The sequence below is a fragment of the Oryzias melastigma genome, unplaced genomic scaffold, assembly GCF_002922805.2.
Source record: "Oryzias melastigma strain HK-1 unplaced genomic scaffold, ASM292280v2 sc02817, whole genome shotgun sequence".
Classification (NCBI taxonomy): Eukaryota; Metazoa; Chordata; class Actinopteri; order Beloniformes; family Adrianichthyidae; genus Oryzias; species Oryzias melastigma.
Window position 1 is genome coordinate 1 of NW_023419388.1, and position 1,712 is coordinate 1,712.

At 49.0% G+C, this 1,712-nt stretch overlaps 1 protein-coding gene across 1 annotated transcript in view; it reads right to left on the reverse strand.

The window, feature by feature from the left end:
* Positions 1-108: 108 nt before the first annotated feature.
* LOC118598559 (early nodulin-like protein 2) overlaps positions 109-1,712 on the reverse strand; it is a gene marked incomplete at its 3' end in the record, with an annotated part of 2,823 nt that continues 1,219 nt past the window's right edge. The window contains exons 3-4 of the mRNA XM_036211312.1: positions 598-880; positions 109-395 (exon numbers count right to left, since the gene is read on the reverse strand). Of these exons, the coding sequence (XP_036067205.1) occupies positions 109-395; positions 598-880 (570 nt within the window). The remainder of the gene's footprint in view (positions 396-597; positions 881-1,712) is intronic.

Here is a 1,712-nt window from a genome sequence, read left to right on the forward strand (position 1 = left end):
AGAACACGCAACAGAACACGCAACAGAACCCGGAACAGAACACGCAACAGAACACACAACAGAACCCGGAACAGAACACGCAACAGAACACACAACAGAACCCGGAACAGAACACGCAACAGAAAACGCAACAGAAAACGCAACAGAACACGCAACAGAACACGCAACAGAACACGCAACCGCAACATGTTTCTGCCGACCAGGAACTAGGAACACGTTACCAGAGCTGGAGCTGAAGGGCTCCACGTCGTCGGCCTCTGGGAACGGGCTGCTGTTTTTGCCCCGCTGGAGGGGGTCCCCCTGGCCCGGCTGCTGGCCCGGCGTGGTCGGGCTGCAGAAATCAAGAGACTGACTCTGCAGCCGGCAGCCAGAGGGGGCGCTGCTGTCCGCCATCCCTGCAGCACGAACATAAAGTCCACCTTAAACAGATTCTTGTGCTTCCTACCCGTTTGTCTGGTTATCGGTTCCCATCTGGACCTCCGGGACCCAGAGGTGCTCTGGTCCTCTAACGGTCCAGGTTTCTGTTCAGATTCAAACCTGAAGGCTGGACTTCTTTACATGATCAGACTGAAAACCACTGAAGCCAAAAAGACAAACCTCTGCTGGGGGTCCCGGGAGGCTCTCTCTTCACGGCAACACCGCGGTGGGCGCCGGCCTCTCCGGGCTGGAAGGGGGACTTCAGCTGGGGGGAGGGAGGTGGTAACTGTGATACTGGCGACTGGAGCTGGGGGGCGGGGGACAGCAGGGGGGCCGGAGAGTGGTGCTGGGGGGTTCCTCCGGGGTTTAAGGGGTCGTCAGAAAGCGTCTTGGCCCCAAACGAGTTCCTGCTTTCAGGCTTGAACTGGCTGAGGGGGGGCCCATCGGCGGGTCCAACCGACGACTGCGGGACAGAGACGGAGAACGGCTTTAGTCATTTAATCCGGACAATTCCCTCCCCACATCGGGACCGATGTCAGGCGTTTGTTGTTTTTAGGAGTCCAAATCTATGATTCGAGAGTTTAGAATTCAGGAAATTTCCCAGAAGTCTCTGCAAATAACCAGAGAGCATTTATGCTAATTTAACAGGTAAACATAGACCACAATGCATTGGGTTGGAGCGATATGAAAAAATTGATTTCATTACACGTCAAAAAACTCAGCGATCATTGTGTCGGAGTTAAGATAATCCTGAACCGTATCGTCTTTTTAGGGTTGAGGAGGAAATTTGGGAACAACTGTCTTCTGAAGGAGAAAAGGAAAAATTCTTAAGAAGTTTTCTAGAACAAATTCTGTCCCAGAAGAATCTGTTAAAATGAAAAATATTTAAGGATTTTCCAGAGAAAAAGCAGAAAATCCAACTCAGGTTTCTGTTTACCTGAAGGACACACCTGAGCGTGTGCCATTAGCATTAGCTCAAGTGTTAGCCCCGCCTTATTAGCACCATTGAAACTGTCCTAACAAACTCGCTTAAGTGTGTTTGTGCTTTCTGTCCTGTAGTTAATCATCAGTCCACTAGGGGCAGTAGAAGCACGTTTTTTGACGGAGGGATTTTCAAAATGTTTCCGTAAAATCTTTCCTTCTTTCTTTGTTTGTTTCCTTTCATGAAGCATCAGGAACATCTAAATCTAATAAACATCTTAGGCTGGAAAAAGTTGAGTAAATGTTGTAAACTTTATCTTGAGAATAACTTTTCTGAAAAATTCATTCATTCATTCATTGATCTTCTTGGCCGC